The 19878-nt window shown below is 41.3% G+C and overlaps 1 protein-coding gene across 3 annotated transcripts in view; it reads left to right on the plus strand.

Annotated features, from left to right (window-relative positions):
• OSBPL10 (oxysterol binding protein like 10) overlaps positions 1-19878 on the plus strand; it is a 168805-nt gene that overhangs the window by 116889 nt on the left and 32038 nt on the right. For all 3 annotated transcript variants that reach the window (XM_067561842.1, XM_067561844.1, XM_067561843.1), the window contains one exon: positions 18308-18454. In XM_067561842.1, coding sequence (XP_067417943.1) covers positions 18308-18454 — 147 coding nt within the window. The remainder of the gene's footprint in view (positions 1-18307; positions 18455-19878) is intronic.

Genomic DNA, 19878 nt, shown 5'->3' on the forward strand with positions numbered 1-19878 from the left:
GGGCAAGAATGGGTCCCTGTTGGGGGGGTGGGACGGGATAGACAAAGAGTGAAATTTGCCCTGTTCCCTCCCAAGAAATATCTGAACTGGAAGAGACGCAACTGGGACAGAGAGAAGTTGGAGGGTACACAGCAGAGGAGGTCACATTTGGGGAGAATGGGCAAAAGAATCTGACTACTATAGCACGTTCCCTTCCAAGATCCCTGAATCTCACCATTCCACTGCTTTTAGCAAATATCTGTGGAACTGACTGACTGGCAAAGTGTCCCATCCCCCTATAATGCTGGTCCTCATACAGGATAACAATCTACTACTGCTATCACTTACTCCATTAGCTCAAATTGTAGAGGTCTGTGTGTTGGCAAGGCTGGATCCTTTAGCTCCAATGACAAGTTTGGTGTCAATATGATGCCACATGATGGAATTTCTTTTTTCAGTTTGTTTTTTTTAAAAAAACAAACTAACTAAGAAATTACTCACAACTACAATTAAAGAACATTACCATTGCAAAGTGAAGCACTCCAAAGTTAGGAAATGCCAGAATTAAGGTCATCTGTCCAACCGTAATTCATCCCTCTTGTCTATAAGCTTTATGATACAGTCTTAAATTACATGATCACATACTATTTTTTCCACTGGACCTCTTCCTGATTCAGTGCATCAGCTAGACCTGTTCTGGGGAGGAATCAGGGTTGTGTTGTCTGTAGCAGTCCCGCCTCAATTGTTGCAGAATTTGGAAAGTGAGTAGTGACTGAGGCAGAGGATTGTGGGAAGAGAAAGGAGAGTCTCACGGTTAAGGCAGTTGAATGTTGCCCTGGAGAACTGGATTCTATCCCTGCTTCTGCCACAGAGTTCAAATATGATGCTAGGCAAGTCATGTAAACCAAACTTTTCACAGATGGTCACTAATTGTGTTGTCCTCATTTTCTGATTGCCTGATTGGAGTCTCTGGGGTCTGATTTGCAGAATTGTTGGCCAAGCACTCTCAGCTGCAAGTGAAGTCATTGGGAGCTGGTCTTTGAACATACAAAGTGCTATATAATTCTAAGTCCTCTGAAAAATCAGGTCCTTGGTGTCTCAATTTGAATGACTGGGTTTGCCAAATTAGCAAAGTGAAAATTACCACATTTTGCTACATAATACACCACCCCCAGAGCCACCAAATTTTGTGCAGCTCCTTGTGTAACATTTCTCTTGGATGAGTTACTGGTTGTCGCTCCTCTTCTCCCTCTCCTCAGGCAGTGAGTGGTAGGGGTGTAATAAGGAGACATAAATCCGCACTGGGCTTAAGTATGAGTGGCGGCAGGAGACTTTCCATCAACATCACCAAGGAGCATATGGTGGGAGAGCCCTTCCTCTCCCAGACCGATGTTCTGTCCAACTTTTTTTCCTGTGTGTGGAATGAATGGTGGATTGAATAAAGTTTAAACCTTTGATTGTATTTCTTCCCCCTCTTACTGAATTCACTCTCTCCTGTAATTGCCTCTTTTGTCCCTCCTTGTTCATTTCACACCCTGCATTTATTATTGTCTGTCCTCCATAACTCATACTCTACTTCCCTAAAGTAAACTTTCCTGAGAAGCTAACATTCCAAACAGACCTGTAGTAACACATACAGAAATTATAGACAAAGAAGGTGGGCTAAGGACTTCGACAAGAAAAGGTTGATTTTTTTCTTCTTCTATAAATGCTCTGTTTTTGTTTAAATTGTAAGGTGGACCCCATTTTAAGAATTTAAGGTTGGACAACAAGAGTAAGACTTGATGGCATTCTTGAGAAGGATGTTAGTGATAAAAGGCTAGCTGACAGAAGTAAGGATTGGGGAACATGAAGTTGGTTGATTGGTCACACTGGATAAGGGTCCACTGTACACAATAAAAGAAAATACCTTATCCTCCTTGTCAAACTGAATAAGGGAGGCAGTTCCAGACAGCATGGGAGGAGAGGGGGAACAGGAAGATGTGGCGATCCAAGTAGAAGGAAGAAACAAACTGTTCATAAAGGAAGGGAGATTGGCAATGTAGTGTACAAGAGTAAAGCTTTTAAAAAAAGATTTTAAAACAAATTAAAAATATTTCATGCCAAATGGGAAATAAACTTTTTATTAGACCTCTCTGTTCTAATAAATCAAGGCTGAAAAATGCTGCTTACAAAGGTTTCAAAGACAATTCTTGATCCAAGGAGCTTACAATTTAGAGGAGACAACAGTAGTTTCTTCTGCCTGTTGCTGGTGGGTATTTAGATTTAATGGTGATGGGAAAAATCCCTTGTGTTCTGGCTAATACTTTCCCTTGAAATAAAATGGGTTCTGATACTGAGGGAAATGGGATGTGTTGCTGAGGGCTATAGTGGCAGCTGTGCTTACCTAAAACTCTGCACTGCCTCATCTGCATCTAGTTTACTATAAAGCACTTGATGAAATTGTCACTGCAAAAGGCACTGCATAGATCCAAATTCTATTGTATCCACACCTTTTCAAGACCTTATCACACCTTCAGTGCAAAAGAAGGTTATTTCAATTCAGTCCCTGTTTTTACACCTGTGGTATTACAGATAGGGTGAGCTTGCTATCCTAGGGCATTTTCTAGAATTATAATATGCAACCTGTGAATGTGCCAGTGCATGTTTAAACTTAACCTAGAAAAGGTAGAAATATTTTCCTGGATCTTTATGAAACTCTTTACTTGCATTATTTGTGGGTCATGAAAACTGTGGAGGCAGTGATTTCTGACTAGGTAAAGGAAGCACATCCCTATAACAAATGACTGCTGCTCACTCTGGAGACTGAGCAAGTTATTGTTTTCTTCATTAGTATTCTTTTTTTTTGGGGGGGGGGGGGAGGAGAGGGGAAGGAGTTAGAGCTTTGCGGATTCTACCACTGACAAGGGCTTATTCAAGTAAAACATGGATTGCTTTTATGCTGTCTTTGCTATACTGATATAGTATATGTTTGTTTATATGTGGTCTGAGGAACTGATTTCCATCTCCAGGAATGCCAGCTACTGTTTTTTAGGGAGCATCTACTTTAAAAAAATTGATTCTATAAGCAAATCTGCCCACATCTAGAAGGAGATTGTTTTCTTCGCTAGTAGCTGCATCATCTTAGAAAATACATTTTTACAAAATGTGTTGCATGATATTGTATTAATTTTCTTGTTTGTCTAGATTAGCATAAAATACACTGCCATGATAAAGGATGTGCGTTAGTCTCTGAAGGTTTTTTCTTTCTTTCTTTAATTTAGGACAAGCCTGTAGGGTTTTACTCTTTTTTTGATCATTGCTGTTATAATCTCTTTGCTGCTGCTGCTTTCTTCCCCCCGCATGTTTTGTTTGATGGCAACTTTGATGAAAAATGTTTGTATTGAGTTCTTAAGGGCATACGGTACTGAGAAGCATTTTTGTATATTAGAGTTTAGATAAAGCAGCGGTTGTAAAATTAGGATATTGCTTAATCAGATATTAATTGCAAAGAAGCTGTGAAGTGTACAAGATTATACTGCATGGGATAGCATACGTACTGATGCTGGGTCAAAACAAAATAAAATTAACAGGTTAGTAAGGCAAAGATGCACACAGTTTAAAACAGATCAGATTTAACTTAGTTGGAGACTTTTCTGAGATCAGGAATGTGCGCTGTGTGCTTTTTTTTCCCCACTCCGCCTTTATAGACATATCAGCGACACAGAATGCAATAGTGATGGAAAGGTACTCTGCCATAAGAACTGGGCAAGCGTGAAGCCTGGATGCTGGCTGGTAGAAGTCTAACCTAGAGAAGTCAGAGATAATGTTGATAGGCCGAGGGAAGTGACCAGATTGAACATTGCATCTGATCAGCCTTCTTGACTGAGGAAGTACACCTGGTGTTTTTAATTCAGATTTCCAGTTTGGGGGTCTTGCAAGATCCTTTCTAGCTCATGGATGTACAGGTTGCACATATGATCAAGACTGCTTTCTTTCCCCACTTGTACTTGGTGAAAAAGATGTGACCTGCCCAAAGACATCACTGCTCTTATCCATGTCTTTCTCACCTTGAGATTAGACTACTGTAACACACTGGGACGGGGTGAACTCTGCCTCAGACTTGGAGGGCTAAGAGCTCGTGTGGGGGATCCCAGGGTGTATGTGTGGTAGGGGCAATGCCTCCTGTCCCTCCAAAAGAGTCTCACGAGTGTGAATTCCCTCTTCTCAGGCTCTGAGGTCTCCCCAAGGGTCTGGCATTTTTGGGGTGGTGTGGGGTGAAGGAAGTAGAAGCAGGAATCCCTGATCTACTGGTCCCTATGGGCAGACCTCCCCACTTCTCTCACTGCACTTTGCTGGCACTAGGCCTTCAACAGGAGTTATTGGCTCGGCATCCCATTCCCTCAGAACAGCAGCAGCCTCTCCCCCGCAGGCCACATGTGCCCAGTAAAGGGTGGTAGTGGGCGATTCTATGCTGGGGAGCAGCACCAGTCTGAAGGGATGAATTGAGGAAGGGGCTGGAGAGAGTTTGGGGGGGGCACCCATTATTGAAGAGATGGGGTAGAGGGACTGGGGGAAGGAGGGAAGGAGGGGAGGCATCTTTGGCTATGCCTTGAGAATGCTCGAAAATACAAGTTTGTGCAGAATGTGGCTGCCTGCTTATTAAACGGTGCTTCATGTCAGGAGTACATTACACTAGTGCTCTGTAGTCCGCACTGGCTGCCTATCAGATTCTGGGTGGAGATTAAAAGTGTTTTTTAAACTGTAAAGCTTTAAATGGTTTAGGATTTTACTTTCTCAGAAATGGTATCTTTCCTCATGTGATACTGCTACAACTGCAGTCAGCAGAGGCTTTTGAATGTACAGCTGCTGTTTGAACAGGAAAGGCTGGTGACTGGTTGCTTTCTGTGAGGAGATTGCACTCCGAATTTTACTTTCCCTTCGGTCCATCAGAGTACAAATTTGACCACCAGGGTACATGGCATGGCCCCCCATCTTTCTTCACAAGGCAGTTGATAGAGGGTGTTTCTGGTTAGATGAGAGAAGTGGTTGGTCTTGTTGTAGGACAACTTGGTATGAAAGGGCTGAAATGTACAGATCTACTTACTGAGAATTTTTGTCCTTTGAGAGTGTGAGAGAAGTTTATAAAAAAGCCCTTAGGATCATGAATTTTTTCTAAAAAGAAAATTCAAATAATTACTGTATGCAGGGCTGGATTTCCAATTAGGCACAGTAGGCATCTGCTTAGGGGCTAGGTTGACTAAGATGTCCTGATTTTATAAGGACTGTCCTGATATTCAGGGCTTTTTCTTATATGGGCACTTTTTCTTATATATTACTCCCCACTCATCCTGATTTTTCACACTTGCTATCTGGTCATCTTACTAGGCTTGCTGGAGTTCTAGGGCCATCTAAACAGTGGCGGATTACCGCATGGGCCAATGGGACCCGTGCCCAGGAGTCCCTGCCAATGTGGAGCTCTGCACGAGCACTGGAATGCTGGCGCCACCCCTTGCTCATCCTCCTCTCTCTTGGGGCTCTGTCGCCCTGCCCCTCCTCTTTCCCCTGAGACCCTGCCCCCTGACCAGGCTGGAAGCCAGAGCCCAGTGGTGAGTATGTTCCCCCTGCCTGGAGCTGGCTGAGCTGGTCGTCACAGCCTCTTTCTCCCTGTTGCCACCCCCCTGCATGGAAAACACGAAGGTCAGCTGTAGGCAGTGGGGGGCGCTGAAAATGTTGTGCCTACGGGCACATAAGGTGTAAAACTGGCCCTGACTGTATGTATGAATTCCCACCAATTTTTCTTTGAAGAATTGCAAAGATAGATTACATCAGATTACATTGACGCATAGAAGATAGGCTTCTTATGTCTCGTACCAGATATACTACATCCCTCACAAGAATCACAAGTGTTCCTTGTTGATCCTTTCCCTCATCACTTCTATCATCACTTGGGGTATGTCTTCACTGACGGTGACAAATTTGCATTAAAACCACCCCTCAAGTGGCGCAGCGCACAAAAGGAGTTATGGAAGTCGACAGAAGTTACGCAAGCTACTCTGGGTAGCTTGCATAACTCCTGTCGACTGCTGCTGATTTTCCAGGTAAGTGTAGACCTGGTCTTGCTTGTGTTACTGTGTTACTTAACCTTGATCTGATGTAACCACATTTAGTAGTGAAGTCATGTTGTCAGTGTAGGTAAGAAAAGCTTGCTCTTTCTGTACTTGTTCTGTGTATAAAAGTCCCAAGAGCTGTCACTGATGCATGTTTCATGAACACTTGATTTCCCTGTTAAAGAAAAAGTCAGAAAACATTTTCATTAACACTTTTGTTAATATCAAGATACTGAAAACCTAACTTTGGTTCTTTGCCTTCTGATGTTGGGTAGCCTTCTTTTGCAGGCAAGGAAAGGAAGAGATTGGAAACTACATCTATCCTCTAGTGATATGTTTATTTTTCTTTGAATGCCTAATATATACATGCCAGTCTGCTTTTATGACTAGAAGTACTAAAATTTAAAATATGGGCTGCTTCTGATGAGTAAATCCAAGAGGGATTTTGTAAAAAATTAACTTTAAGTGAGACTTTATAATTTCAGCAAAATTACAAAATGTGGAAATTTTGTCCACATAATGTTTAAGATTTAAGAATTTTTAGGATTATTTTCTTAAGAATTTATTGGCTTGTACTGAAGCCCTCAAATTACCAAATGGGAATAATAAACTCAACAGTAAAGAGAACATTCTAGACATGTCATAAACATTTCATTTATAGGGAAATTCTCTCAAATGTAATATAATGTAGAAATATAAAAAATGAAACAGTCATCTGTATTTGGCCAGAAATAGAATTTAAGAAAATATTCTAATAACTGAAACTCCACCGGAAGGACCATCTGAAATTTTTTTTAATCTTGTGACATTGTTACCATATATATGTCATGACTTATTCATGTTCCCAAAATGAACCTAGCGTTAGTTATAGTTCTAATGGAAAAAGTAATGCTAGATGGTTAGAATATTTGGTAAAGAATTTATTTAAATAGGAAAATGTTTCTAGCTGGAGAAGAGTCACATTTATCAAAACTAAATAAAAGCAATAAAATTATAGGAAGTTAAACACGTCATAGAATCATAGAATATTAGAGTTGGACGGGACCTCAGGAGGTCATCTAGTCCAACCCTCTGCTCAAAGCAGGACTAACCTCAGCTAAATCATCCCAGCCAGGGCTTTGTCAAGCTGCAGCTTAAAAACCTCTAAAGATGGAGATTCCACCACCTCCCTAGGTAACCCATTCCAGTGCTTCACCACCCTCCTAGTGGAAAAACTTTTCCTAATATCCAACCTAGACCTCCCCCACTGCAACTTGAGACCATTGCTCCTTGTTCTGTCATCTACTACCATTGAGAACAGTCTAGCTCCATCCTCCCTGGAACCTCCTTTCAGATAGTGAAAGGCTGCTATCAAATCCCCCCTCATTCTTCTCTTTTGCAGACTAAACAAGCCTACTTCCCTCAGTCTCTCTTCATAAGTCTTGTGCTCTAGCCCCCTAATAATTTTGTTGCCCTCCGCTGGACTCTCTCCAACTTGTCCACATCCTTTTTGTAGTGGGGGGCCCAAAACTGGACCCACTACTCCAAATGTGGCCTCACCAATGCCAAATAGAGGGGCATAATCACTTCCCTCGATCTGCTGGCAGTGCTTCTGCTAATGCAGCCCAATATGCCATTAGCCTTCTTGACAACCAGGGCACACCGCTGACTCATATCCAGCTTCTTATCCACTGTAACCCCCAGGTCCTTTTCAGCAGAACTGCTGCATAGCCCGTCGGTCCCCAGTCTGTAGCTGTGCATGGGATTCTTCCGTCCTAAGTGCAGGACTCTGCACTTGTTGAACCTCATCAGATTTCTTTTGGCCCAGTCCTCCAATTTGTCTAGTTCACTCTGTATCCTATCCCTATCTTCCAGGGTATCTACCACTCCCCCTAGCTTAGTGTCATCTGCAAAGTTGTTGAGGGTGCAATCTACCCCAGTCTCCAGATCATTAATGAAGATGTTGAACAAAACCGGCCCCAGGACCAACCCCTGGGGCACTCCGCTTATTACTGGCTGCCAGCTAGACATGGAGCCATTGATCACTACCTGTTGAGCCCGATGATCTAGCCAGCTCTCTATCCATTTTATAGTCCATTCATCCAACCCATACTTCTTATACCTCCTATATTTTCAGGAATTTCAATAATTTGAATTAGACTTCTGAACATTTTTACATGCTCATGTTTCTTATGTACCAAACCATTGGATCTGATTCTTCTTACACCTGTGAATCCTTCAGTGGACTTCTAATTTATTTTGATATAAGTAAGAAGAAAATCAGGCTGTCTGTCTTGAACCAAGACTCCCGACTACAGATTTCATACCTTCATTCTTTGTTTGTAAATAGTAACTTTACTTTTTTTTAAAATTACAATTTCCCCCAGCCCAGTTATTCTGTTGGCTGCTTAATATTAACCATTGTTAAAAAAGGTCAAGTTCAATTTTGACTCTCATATAACAAGTCAAGCCTATGATTAAACTCCAGAAAAAAGTTTTTTATAAAGAAACTCTTCAGGGTAGCTCTTTTTTACTATTCAGTTTTGAAAAATAATCTTTCTGCTGAAAAATTGCCCTCTTATTAGGTATGGCAAATGGTGTATGCAAGGAGGGAAGCCATGGTGATATAAACAATCAGCCCTTATATATCACTGGAGATTTAAAAGTATCAATTGAGTCACCTACCTTACTCCGTCTCCTTGAGGAGACCTTTTTATGGTGAAGGCAGGATATGTGGGCTGTGAAAACTTTGCTGTAGGCCTGTAGCCTCCACGAGCTCTTGATGGCAAATGTTCCCGAGTCTCATTTTCAGAAGCGACTTGGGCACTTGAGAGTTGATGTCTCATTGAAAGTGCATGACCAAATCTAGGCTCCTAAATTCTTTAGTCAATTTGGAAAATTTTACCCCCTAGTCTACTCTTCTCTTTCTGCCTTCCTGTGACAGATCAAAAGGTTACAAGGACAGGAGCCCAGGTGGGCTGCATCAGAATGGAGGTCAGTGGTCAAGCTTGGAGTAATTGGTCTGAGTTCCATGTAGCACTATTCTTCCTGCTCCTTCCCTTTCTTCTTTCCTCTAACCAGCTATCATTATTTTTAGAAGAGAGTTATGTTCCATTTTATTTGAAATTTTGTTGAGATGAAAAAGGCTTATGTGAGAGATACTTGTTATATCCCACATGGCTCTGCTCACTACCCTGTGAATAAACCTTAAATTTGTATGTCTACAGAAGAACAGAAGCACTTTTTCAGGGAAGGAGACCAGGTGGATAAAAATCAACAACTTTAAAAAAAAAAAAATCATTTTTTTTCTGTTTAAATTGGATTTTTTGCATTTAACTACAGGTTTGTTTTTCAAAAATAAATCTGTTCTGTTCATTCCCTTTGATGCACCTGACATTGCCTACTATTAGAAGACAGAATACTGGGCTAGATGGACTGTTGGTCTCACCCAATATGGCTATTCTTATGCATCCAGCACACCTAAGGTAGTTTGTTTAATAAAAAATCTGTTCTGATGCATTTTAATTGAATTTGAATGTGTCTCCAAATGGAGCTTGACACAAATTGCAAGTAAAAATTAATCATCATCAAGTAAATAAGAAATTCATCATTCACCATTTTCAAACCTACTGAAAATAGTATAATTTAAGGATCTGATTAAATGAAAGTTAAGCTATCTACTTTGTTAAATGTGTATAGATGTAATGTAACCACCTGATTTAGGGACGTAGCCAGAACTGATTTTTTTGGCAGGGTCTGTGGTTGACATGGGTGGGCACAAGCCTTGTGTCACAAGTGAAACAGAAACTGATAAAAACTGGGATGAATTGCTTAAAATCTGATTGGGTGGGCCTGCTTTCATAGTGAGCAGGCCATGGCCCACCCAGGCCCACGCGTAGCTATGTCACTGTTCTGGTTAGCAAAAAAGCACCAAATTTAGAGTATACTTGGTTGCAAATCAACATGTTTTAATGGTTACCAACTAATGAGAATCAACTTTTCTTTAGGAAAATAACTAAAAAGTACAAATGCAAAATGTGTTTAAAATCAATTTAAATTAAGGTTTTCTGTTTGCTGATTTAAATCATGATTAAAATCAGTGATTTAAATTGCTAGCACTCCGGTAGGAGAATTGTATGCCTTGGATGGTGGTGGTAATACTGTAACTTGTGGCTGTAGGATAGGTTTGAGATGTGGGGGGTTGCTAATATTGAGAGGCAATTTCAGTTTGTGATCAGTCTTTCTGGATTTTTTTTTCCTTTACTACCCCTGACAAGCTAGTTCTTACATAATACAGTTTACTAAATTGATCCTACTGAGCAAGCTACATCTGAGACTCAAATGATAGGTTAGCTCACTCATCTCTGTCAATAAGGGTACAGTACGTTGATGGATATTATCTCATCATGCACATGCTGCAGTAGGTAATGAATATGATTAAATGGTTGGAAGGTATAAATACAGACAAGAAAAGAAAAGAAGCTGACAAATCACTAACAAAGATGCATAGGCAGTTAGTGACAAACCCATTGAGAAGTAATAGTTTGTTAATTGATAGGTCTAAAGGTACTGTTAGTGATATTGTATAAAAAGGAATCTAATTCTGGCACGGATGGTGGTGACAAATGTATGGGGCTAATTTCTCAGTTAATGTAAACTGGCTTAGTTCTGTGGCCTGTCCGCCAAGAATCTGGCCTGTGAGTTTTAATCGCTGTCACATATGCAAGTGTTGAATGATACAGGCAAATCTTTATTGTGGACAAAGTGAGTCTTAAATTCAGAATGAGAAATTAGAGATGTAAAAGACTATTTGTCTACATTGATTTATGGTTTACTGATTGAGACTAGCTACGACCAGTTGAGTCAACATTCAACATGGCAGTCCTTGCCTACATTGTACGATAAGTTGTGTTTAACCTTGTATTGAACAAGATGTAATTTCCCAGTGTAGACAAAACCTGAGAGTAATTTAGTCCATCCTTCTCCATGAATGAGTGTTCACTACAGTATATTTTCTAGTGCATTTCCCAATCTAGTTTTAAATGTGGATGCCTCATCCCTTGAGTCTACTTACCTTGGGAAATTACTTAAAATTCTAATGTATTTTACTGTCAAGAAATCACAATAGTTAACTTAAACTTTGCTTCTGTTAGTTTAAGCCTATTGCTCCTTATTTTATTCCCTTGTGCCATGCTAAATTTTCTTCATACTTACCATTTATACCCTTCAAATACTTGTTCTTCTTTTCTTTCCTCACTTATTATTTGGCTAAGTCATCCGTACTTAGCTCTTTCAGTTTTTCCTCATAAGGCAGTCCTTCAGTCCTCTTAATCATTTGATGTTCTCCTTGGAATTTGCTGTAGTTTGTCTATATCTTTCCAGTAAAGAAGTGCCCAGAACTGAAGAAAGTGGTCCAGATGTAGCAAGGACAGTTGTCTCCTTACTTTAATATGAAGTCTCAGCATATACAGCAATGATTCTTAACTTGCAGATTCTGGGGTGCTGGTGGCCCAATTAGCACCCAGCTGTGTGCCCCCCCCCCAAAAAAATTCAAAGTTTGTTGCTGGCAGGGGGTGGGGCTGGCTGAGGGGGAGATGGTGCCATGCAGCCCTGCTGAAGTGCTGCCTGCCAGCAGGTAAAGCAAAGCAGCCCCCTGTGGCAGGGGAGGAGCTCAGCTGGCAGCCTCCTGCTTCCTCTGCCCTCATGCAGGGGACACAATGTGTTCTAGGGTTGTTAGGAGTCCAGTCAAAAAGGGTGGGGGGAGGCAAGCACTGAGCAGGACTTACCACAGCTATGTGTTGCCTCTGGGGGTGGGGGGGAGATGAGCATAGTCCGGGCTGCAGCGTACCCTGGGCTGTGTGTAGCACACAGCACCTGCCTGCCTGTTGCCTGCTGGCCATGTCTGGACCCAGAGCTCCCAGCCAGAGCAAGAGGCTGCCCTGGAAGGTCCCGTCTCTGGGGTGAGAGCTGGAGCAGGTGGGAGCTAGGGTCCCCTATGTCTCGGTGGGTAGGATCACCCCTGCCCCTGACTGTCTGGGAGCAGGTATCGAGAGACGTGTGCAGGCACAGCAGGCAGGGTGGGGGGGAGCCCGCTCCCTCCTCTTGTGCAATCTCTGCTACGGGGCTGTGGTCCTCTCTACAGCAGTGACCTTCTCTGGCCTGGACAATGCCCCAGGGATTCACTCCACCCCCTGCCCCCTTCAGGATTGTATATTATGGACACTGGTGCTGTCTATCTCCCATGATTCTCACACACTGGCTCTCTCTCTCACCCACTTCCCATCTGTTTCACACAACTTTCACCTACCTACACTCACTTGTTCTCATACACGTGCTCTCACACTCAGCCACACCTGTATAGACCAGTGTGTTAACAGAAAAAGCCCTTTGTTTCAATAAATAGATGGGGCTAGTTTTGGGCTAGTTTTTAAGTGACTTACAGTGATGTACAGGAAGTATATGTTATATATTGTGTGGATGTGGCTCCCATGACCCCTACACAGCTGCTTATGCAGCCCACAATGGTAAATAGGTTGAGAACCAGTGATATGTAGCCTTAAATGTGCATTGCCCTTATTTTGTTACAATATTGTACTGCCAAAAAAAAACAAAAAACAAAACCCGAAGGACTCTGTCATGTTTCATAGTACAGTTATCCAATTTATTCTTTTTTTAAAAAAAAATCAGCATGTACAGTTTGGGAGCCCACGTTTGAAAATTTGGTCCAGAGACCATTACTCCAAAAAAACTAACCACTTATAAAATTCAGTTATGAGATGGCCATCAGAATTTGAAAAATCCAGATGTGTTGAAAGAGTTGGGTTTTTTGGGGGTATCTTTTTTTGGGGGGGGAGGGGGAGTGGAGGCAGGGCCGGATTAACTCTCCTGTAGGCCCGGGACTATTATATTTTGCGGGACCCCTGTATCCAAGTCTTTTCTCTCCTCGTCCCTGCTCTTTATTTGTGTTTTCCCACGCCCAGGGCAAGACAGGCGCTTTCCCAGGGCTGTGCCCGCGAGGGGGGGGAGGGGGGTCAGCCAGACCCGCTCCCTCACCTCTCCCGGGACTTTACTGCGCAGCCCCCAGCAGGGAGGTTCTTCCCCCAGACCCTGCCCGGGGGCCGTTCGCTCCTGCTCCAGACCAGAGCCACAGCCCGACTTTCCGCTCTTCCTTTTTGGACCTTCTGCAAGATTCGCTCCTTTTCAGCGGGCCAGGAAGGCGAGAGGCCAGCAAAGGGAGCGCGGCGGGAGCGGGGAGCAGGTAGCCAGCGCAGGCTCATGGACAGGAACCCCCGGCGCCAGGCCGATTGGGACGACAGGGGCCGGGGCACGCTCGGGGCTCACCACGCCCTAGCCCGGGCTCCATCCCCCGCAAGGGTTCCCCGCTCCCCTCCAGCCGCCGGGGATTGAGGGAAATCAGAGGCGCAGGAAAGGTTTTGTTGTGGGTTTTTTTTTGGCAGCTGCAAGGTGCGGGGGAGGGGGGGGAAGCCGGCTCCATGTGCTGGCTCAGCGCCGCGCTGCCCGCAGCCCCTCCTCGTGGGGGCGCTCTAGCCATCCTGCCGCCGGGCACAGCACTCGCAGGCTGGGAGCCAGCGGCAGCTCCCCGCACCGCGCGCCCTCAATCCCGGGAACGCCGGATCGCCCGGCGGCACCGCAGCTCAGCCTGAGTGGCTCGGCCAGGGAGGGGGGTGTGGAGGTCACATGGCCTCGGGGCGGCTCCAGTTGCAGCGTGCACATCCCTCACCCCCAGCCTCGTGTGACTGATTATTCGCCACCGAGCCTGGAGCTCCCGGCGCGCCATCCCGGCACGGGGCATCCTTCGGCTCCCCTGCATAGATAATTATGGATTTATTTTTGTGGGCCCCTCCTAAGCCCTGGGCTGCAGCCCCTAAAACCCCTGTGTTAATCCAGCCCTGAGTGGAGGTTTAATGAGGTTTCCCCTCTTATAGAAACTCTGCAATTGGTTATATGGATTTTTTTACCACCAGTGAAAATGCACTCTTCCTAATTTTTTTTTGTAGACACTCTACTTCTCTGAAAGTATTTTTACTAACTGATTTAATCTCTTAGAAAGGGAATTGATGTTTCTTGATAGTCTATTAGTTATAACATCAATTCCTTGTCTTTAACAGATGGCATCTCTAAATGAAACAATCCCTTTTTTAATTAAATGGACTGTTTTAAAATGATTCCGCTTCAGAAGAGTTCATTTTCATAAATCTCCTACAATTGAACCTAAAAGATCCTAATATTGATGGAGATCTAAAAAGTACTCTGTTACTTTGAAATTAAAGAAATAAGCTTTAAACCTTAAATAGGATTGCTAGAAATAACCTTATTTTTTTCACGTATCTTCTAGACATTTTTTGGGAAGGGCAAATTCTCTGTAATATCTTATCCCAGTACTGTAAGCTTTGACTTGCCTTTTTTGAGTTAGGTTAGATCTTCCTAGACACATGCACTTCTAATAGAAAGGCTGTTGTACCTCACTCTAACAGTGGTACTGATCAAGCACTGTTCACTGTTTTAATATTTTCCCTAAGTTGTCAGCTGTATGGATTTTTAGCTGAGCAGCTCAATAACTTTAATGTATACTTTGAAAATTATGGGGGTTGATGTTGTCTTGTCCACTGGAAAATCTGATTGAAGATCAAATATAGAGCATGTTAGTGCTCTCACAATTCATTTATTTCCTGTAAAATATAATTGCAAATTGATCACTTTGCTCTAATTATTTAGAGAAGCTGCCATTTAAAAGGATAATCAATAGCCATAATCTTTTGTGCTTAGCTGAATGGTTAATTCTTATTTTTATACTGAATTGTATTTGTTTTGTTGGAAGATAAAGAATAAAAAGTTGTACTGGATATTAGTTAACATTTTGTTGATGCAACATATTTTCGTTTTGTGGCTACATGCACATATGCCCTAGAGTCTGGTGACAGCTTCACCAAGTACTTTTTTGGAGAAATTTCATTTGTGCATTTACTTAAAAAGTCTTCTGTGTGCTCAAAGCACTTAACAGGCAATTTACTTAGACTTAGAAAACAGTATTTAAAGGATATGGCTTATTTCACTGAAAAGGATTGCAGTTCACTTCCTGTAATGAAAATGGAAGGTGTCTGGCTGGGTTTTTAACCTTCATTGACAAAGAGTTAAAAGGAGTGGAAAACTAAAATAGTTCCATGATTGCATTACTGTGCATTCTGGATAAAAGGCTAATACTGACACACTTTAGTTTTAGGACAGTTTACAAAGTTAGGGACTCTTCATTTTTACTGAAAACTGTAGTCTGTCTCTGCATACGTGGTGTGAAGAGGCACAGGGGTGCCGAAACTAGAGATGCTGCGGTGCAGCAGCAGTCCTGGCTTGAAGTGGTTTCCAATATATACAGGGCTTACAGTGCTGTTCAATATTAAGTATAATATACTTATTTCACATAACACTATAAATTGCATTGATTATGGATTGTACCTTGCAAAGTTGCCATTCAAAATGTAGAATCCCAGGTTCAAAAATCTACTCATTCAACTTTACAATGATGTGAAAGTGAAGAATGCTTGTTCATGTAAAAAAAAATACCCCAATGATCAGGCAAATGTAATTTTACAGTGTTGTACTGTTGCATTAAATTTCAACAGAAGTAACAGTAGCCAGTTGATATTTGGTTAATAACACTTGAATTTATGGAGAATGGAAATCTGGAAACTGTGTACCTGGGGGAATATATACTTTTCAAAAGAAAAAGAAAAATCTCAATATATTTTTGTCAGTGATTTAACCTCTTGCCCAGTTTAGTCAGTAATTTTTCATCAACAATTGAGGGTTGCATGGCTGTCGGTATTCTATTAACTGAAAGCTTAGTTACATTTTTGTTTTCAGGTGGTCCTTGAGAGCTTGGTACCTGCTAGTCTGTCAAGTGAAAGAGTTGTAGATTTCTCCTGCTAGGCTGCCTGCCCATGTGTGCTTGGAGAAACTTTAAAAAATACAAGCAGAACCTGCTCACTGGGATATCCTTCAGGAAACAGGAGCAGCATCTTTCCAGTTGGGAGCTATTTGCCATTAAACCCACAGATCTCAATGTCATGCAACTAGAAATGCAGGCAGCTGATTGACATCAGCACGCTTTCCAACCCAGTTGAAATTAAAAAAAAGTGAGGGGAGGGGGAAGGGTTGGGGAGGGGAAGAGGAGGGTCTGTTGCCTGTTCTTAGTATTACTAATCCTAGCTCTAGCGTGCTTGCCATTAACCAAGCTGGCAGCAGGAGCAGCAGTGCTGATAACGGTTGCACAGAACTCTTGATGAGGTCAAGCTGGATGAAAGGCAAGCCTGCTATAGAAACGTCTAATGTAAGTTTATGAAGACCCCTTTCCACAGCCCCTCCAATTGAAATTCAGTTATGTTCATACCAGCATAGGACTTCAGCATTCTGCCTCTGCTATATGATTAAGGAATTAGATCACATATAATCAGTGTTGTCAGATTAGGTGCTAACATACTAAAACTGAACTTGTCAATCATGTGTTACTTGATTAGTAATGCAGTGGGTGTGTGGGTTATCATGCTATACATTTTTGTGATTAGAGAGATGTGGTTGTTCTGCCCTTTCAAAAGCACAGTTGTTAAGGTTACAGCACACCAGCTTTGGAGTTGTATTTTCTAGATGGAGTAGTTACAGAGAACCTTTAAAATTGCTCTGTTCTAGTGGTGTTTCATCAGATGAAATATAACATAACTAATTTGAGTTCAGAGTTTTTCTAGTAACGTTTAATTTTGGAGGCTAGCTGTTTAAACATGCATTCAATTTAAAAAAAAAAAAAAAAAGCCTGATCCGAATCATGGAAACATCTATACACGATAGTGACTAGCCGGTAGAATATTGGTAAACAAGAACTGATTTGTGTATGTTTATGTTGTTAGCTACCTGAGGGATTTCTGCCTCTAACATGATTATAGACTGTCTTCTGAGAAAATTGATTTAAAACCCAATTCTGTGTACACTAAAAGAACAGAGTCTGGTTTTTCTCTTTTACTTGGAATGTTTAGGCTTTGCTGTAAAAATCATTACAGCCTGTCTGTCTTTTGTAATTCCTTAAAATTATTTATCGATCGGTATAATAGAGCAACTATCACTGCAGCAGTGATATTCTTTTTTTACAAAATTAAATATAAATAAGACAAAGCTATGCACAATAGTTAGTAAAAAAACATAGATGCTGTCTCAAGAAATGAGAATAACCGTCTTGTAATTTTTTTAGCAATTTAAACAAAAAAGAACAAAAGCAAACTCAAATAATTCATGTCCTGGCCCTGAAGCTTGTTAGACTACATCTCCTGAACCACCAAGGGGAGTGAATTCCATATTAAAAGAACTGAGTTAAAGAATTATCACCCAGACATTATTTATTAATATATTGTAGTTTTAGAGGCAAGAAAGTGTTCTGTTGTAGAATTTACTATATTCCTTACCTCTCCCATCATACACATACATACTTTGGAGGGAAGTGGCATAATTTTTCTGTTTTGTTAATCCTCAACTGGTATATCTGGAAAATGAGCAGATACACTATCGCTCCATTGCTTTAAACACAAACAAGCTAAATATTGAACACCACACCATGAATTCATAGCACTATAATAAGCAGAAACATGCACATTAATGTATATACCTCCGATTAGTATATCATTTTAGACTCCAGTTTTATCTCCATTTTATAGCAAAGTTCTTGACTATGATCCTCAAATTAGCGCTGATAAGCATTTTATTCAAAATCTACTTGATCCATGATTTCCAGAGTTGAGCAATGGAGTGGAGTGAATGAGGGGAAAAATCATGTAAAGTTAGTCCTTAATATTATGATTTCTTAAGATACTTATCTACACGAGTGGTTTAGTAAATTGATCCTCTCTTGAGGATACTGATTCTCAACTGTGCTTTCTGTGTAGTAGGTAAAGAAAAGAATGAGCTGGACAAAGGCATTTTGCTTTTGTATACTGGTGTCAGAACCCTGCACAATGTTCCAGTCAGCAAGAGGGGCACCACTACAGTATAAATATTATATAATAATTTATAAATTAATACATGCTAAGAATCCCCATTGTTGCCACTGAAACATGAACGTTGTGTACAGCCTCCAGGGGATTTTTATAAAAGGGCCCCTGGGTTCTGTGAGCCACCGCTATTTTTAAGCAGGCATAAGGACGTGACATATATTACTACTTGTTTATCCAGAGGGTGATGTGTGGTGATTGGTTTCATTTTAGCATTCAGCTCCTGAGTTGATCCCAGCTGAAGATGAGATGACAGATACCGAAGATAATGAAGAGGAGGATTTAGGAGTCATGGAAGATCAGCGCAGCATAATTCTTCATCTCATCTCACAGCTCAAACTCGGCATGGATCTAACCAGGGTATGCACACGGCATCCGTTTTGTTTTGTTTAGTTGCTTTCTTACTAAATCAGTTCTTCCTCCCCAAACTATTTTGTTTCAGATTCCAAGCTATTCTGCAAACTCTTAGGTGATAGTTTTCACAGATTTGCTTCTTTTAAAAAGCGTGGTCCAACCCAAGGCATTATGGAGGGAGATCAGCTTTCTTTGGCAGGCTTTTCATGTCAAATGACAACAGCAAGAGCTGCAGAAAATGAAGGAGAGGAAAACGTGTGTTTGTAGGCAACGGTGCAGGAGCTTTTACAGATTTGTATTTGTCATAGAAAATTAGACTCAACTATAGGCTTCAAAACAAGACCTCACATTCCATTTGGGATGGTGATGGTTTAATCCAAACAAATCTGGAATTTTGGTATGTTGTTTCCATAGGGCAGCTCACAGTTTCATTTGGCCAAATCTTTTAGTCCCTTTATAGTCATCAGGAGCAGAATAGAGGCCATGATAAAATTTCTGTCTTGCTCTTTAAGACCCTCATTTTGTCAGTACTTCTGCACATTCTTAACTGTGTTGGTGTGAGTAGACTCATTGGACTTGGTATGATTGCTCGTGTCAGTAAATTTACTCACATGCACAAATGTTTGCAAGTTCAGGGCCTTATCTCATTTTCTTACTGCTCATTCAGGGCAAAATCCTTCATTCTCTGTACACTCAAAACACCAATCAAAGCAATGGGAGTACTAAGGAATGCAGGATTAGGCCAATAGTCAGTTTCACTTCACCTGCATCTAAAAAGACAAAGTGAACCCTGGGCATTAAAGGTTTTCAATTTTAGGAACAAAGAAGATGGGTTAAATTAGTACTTTGGTTTCAGATACCTTTGGATCACATGAAAACTTTAGGCAATTTACTGTAACAAAATTATGGCCCCTCAGGAGAAAAACTGCTCTTCATGTTACTAGTATTACTAGTTAGCACACTCTGTGTATTCCTTTGTTCTGAAATCATTCAAATAAATGATATATTAAAAGAAGGAATCTTGTGGAGGAGGTGTCACTGGAGAGGTTTTCTTTAAGACCCTTCAGAGTTGGAAAATTTGTAGAGGGTTTGAAAATGAGAACTTCCTCTTCTTAATAATTTATTATTCCACTCGCTAGTGATTTTCTCTCTTGTGGATACACGCACTTTGAGAGAATTTTTTTTAATGGCATAGAGTACCCTTTCCTTTCAGAAAGCTTTTTTTGTCAAAAGGGAAATAAGTAACATGAATTTATTTTGACTTGTTTCCTCCACAATAAAAGCAGTATGTGAAGATCAGAGAGCTGTGTCGGTATGGTAGAGTAACTGTGAAAGACAGCTCTTCTTGAGGGCATGTGAATATACAAAAAGGCTTGGCTCTCCTTTCCTTTTCATCTTAAACAGATTTTTATTAATGTACATTATATTAT

This window comes from Emydura macquarii, unplaced genomic scaffold, assembly GCF_026122565.2.
Source record: "Emydura macquarii macquarii isolate MOO-44397 ecotype Brisbane River unplaced genomic scaffold, CSIRO-AGI_Emac_v2 contig_2422, whole genome shotgun sequence".
Classification (NCBI taxonomy): Eukaryota; Metazoa; Chordata; order Testudines; family Chelidae; genus Emydura; species Emydura macquarii.